This window comes from Mustelus asterias, chromosome 27 (assembly GCF_964213995.1).
Source record: "Mustelus asterias chromosome 27, sMusAst1.hap1.1, whole genome shotgun sequence".
NCBI lineage: Eukaryota > Metazoa > Chordata > Chondrichthyes > Carcharhiniformes > Triakidae > Mustelus > Mustelus asterias.
Genome location: NC_135827.1, coordinates 2,732,225 through 2,734,859, shown reverse-complemented (window position 1 = coordinate 2,734,859; position 2,635 = coordinate 2,732,225). Strand labels below are relative to the sequence as shown.

Genomic DNA, 2,635 nt, shown 5'->3' with positions numbered 1-2,635 from the left:
CACCCCCTGACCCAGCACTGACCCTCTGTGTGTCACCCCCTGGCCCGGCACTGACCCTCTGTGTGTCACCCCCTGGCCCGGCACTGACCCTTTCTGGTTTAAGCTGCTTAATGGTTTCTCTGGATATATGTGAATGTTCAAAGACAAACAAAATGTTATCTTTGGAGAGAAGGTTCAGATAAATACCACATGCACAATTATCAAGTGGTGAAATATATCTTTACATTTTGGTCTCATTGACCTCGTTGAGTTGGAATGCAGGGTTGTCGTAAGCTTCCTTTTCTTTGAGCTTAGCTTCTTTCTCAGTCTGCAGGCAATAGGCACAATGCGGAGTGTCCACCTGCAGAGTCTTACCAAAGTTAGAGAAATCAACTCTGTATTTCCCTTCTTTAGATTTGGAGACAATGGGGGCGAATCTGTAGCCCCAGAATACCTCCTCTGGGACGTAAGAGGTTCTCACCTGGCAGGTGGCACTGGTGGCTTCTATTGTGCCATCCAAAAAGACCACCAGCTCAAAGTCTTGCTGCTTGATGGTCTCGGCTGACATCTCGTAAAAGGGACTGGTTTTGTCAATGATGTGATAGATAGTGAGAGGAGATATGAAGAACAGATTCTCATTCCCAGCATCAACAATAAAATCAATGTTGACTTGATCCATTATGATGGTCTCGCCCTCCAGGGTCACTGTGGTTTTCAAGAGTTTTCCGTAAATATGGCTGCCAATCAGAAGGCTTTTCCTGAGGTTGGCTACTCGAATCAGGAGGCAGAGTTTGCCGCCGCGCTTGCTGATGACGGCGCTCTTGCTGAACGTGATGGTTTTGGCTCTTTTCTTTGGTCTGGAGATCTTGGCCAAGATGGCACCGCACATGAAGGAATTAATGATGACACCGAGGATGGATTGAGTGACCAGGAGGAATATGGCTTCACCGCACTGCTCCGTCACACATCGGAAGCCATAACCAATCGTGACCTGAGTCTCCAGTGAGAAGAGAAAGGCAGATGTCAGCCCATTGATGTTCTGCACACAAGGCATATGATTCTCAGTGGGTGAAAATTCCGGAAGGTCCTTGTGTATGTATGCAACAGCGTACCACAGCAAGCCAAAGAGGAACCAACTTCCCAGAAAGGCTGAAATAAAGATGGTCATCTGATACCTCCACTTAAGGTCAAGGACAGTTGTCCAAATATCTACGAGGAAGCCAATCCTTGAATGCTCTTTGATGTTTCCAAACTCTATGTTACACCTCCCATCTTTGGAGACGAGCCGAGCTCTCTGACGATTACGCTCTGTTAGGTTTCTGGTGAATCTCCTGCGGAGGTATTTGAACATTCCGCGGAAAAATACCTTTTAATCTGTGAAAATAATGCCAAAGAATACATTAGACTCAATGATTTACCCTCCAGTGATCTTGGAGTAGCCTCCAAACACATTTCAATCGCAAAACTGAAAAGGAAACTGGATTTTATCACGGCTGCTGAAGTCAAAATGTGCAACCTCATTTCCATTCATGTCTTGAATCTAGACCCTATGATTCATCGAGAGGTCAACGGGAAATACCTACATGTGTTTAAGACAATAATGGGTCAGATATTGTTACAAAGCGTACAAATGTCTGTTAATGTTCAACTGCTAGTTAACACGAACTTGACAAATAAAGAAGATAAGAGCAATTTCCTCTGGTCTCTGGCCACTTTCAGGTGAAACATGGAAGTTAAACAGCAAGCTAAATACTGGACTGAGCAGCAGCAGATAAAACTCTGGTTTTACAACTGGAAACGTTACTGTTATTTTCATATTAAATGGAGGGTCGTTAACAAGTCAAGTGGGGCACAGTCAATTCTGATCTGGAGATAACCATTGAGATTGACATTGGTTTAAGTCCAGTCTGGAACTGGATCAATGCCTGTGTTAGCAGCTGTGATTTGATTTGTGGGGCAATTGCAGAAACTCTAGCTTTGAACAAGGTGAGTGTAACTTTAGCCACAAATCTCATTTAGATGGTGGTCTTCACTCAGACAGACGTTGAAGGGCTACCTTCAAGTTTAACATTGAGAGGGAGATCAACAGGGAACTTTTAAAGAGTTTTATTCATGGGATGTACGTGTTGCTGGTAAGGTCAGAATTTATTGACCATCCCTAATTGCCTAGTGGCAGTGAGCCACCTGCTTGAAGCACAGCAGTTAGAGTGGTGTAGGAACATCCACAGTGCTGTCAGGGAGGAAGTTCCAGGATTTTGGATTCTCGAGCTAGGATGGTGTGTGACTTAGAGGGGAGCTTGTAGTTGCTGGTGTTCCCATGCCCCTGTGTGGTGAACCATAGATGGTTAACACTATGGGTACTTGTACATATGTTACTCTTGTTACTGTTGGGGTTAGGGTTTGGGTGTTCCACCTGTTATTATTGTTTATGTGGTACACTCCGTTCGGCTCCGCCTTCTTACAGGGGTATAAAGGTCACTGCTACTTCCGAGCAGTCTTTAGTCTGGGATAATATTGTTAAGTAGTGTGCTCCTATTTGTCGTGAATAAAAGCCTTTATTCCCGGGTACGTTCTAGCCTCCCGTGTGAATTAATCACGCATCACCCTGCATCCCTAATGTTACTATATTCTTGATCATGGGGATTGCAGGTTTGGA

The 2,635-nt window shown here is 44.6% G+C and overlaps 1 protein-coding gene across 1 annotated transcript; it reads right to left on the bottom strand.

Annotated features, from left to right (window-relative positions):
- Positions 1-220: 220 nt before the first annotated feature.
- Positions 221-1,330, bottom strand: LOC144480017 (ATP-sensitive inward rectifier potassium channel 1-like). The gene has a single exon (XM_078199166.1). It carries the CDS (start codon positions 1,328-1,330, stop codon positions 221-223), a length of 1,110 nt encoding a protein of 369 aa, XP_078055292.1.
- Between the last annotated feature and the right edge of the window lie 1,305 nt (positions 1,331-2,635).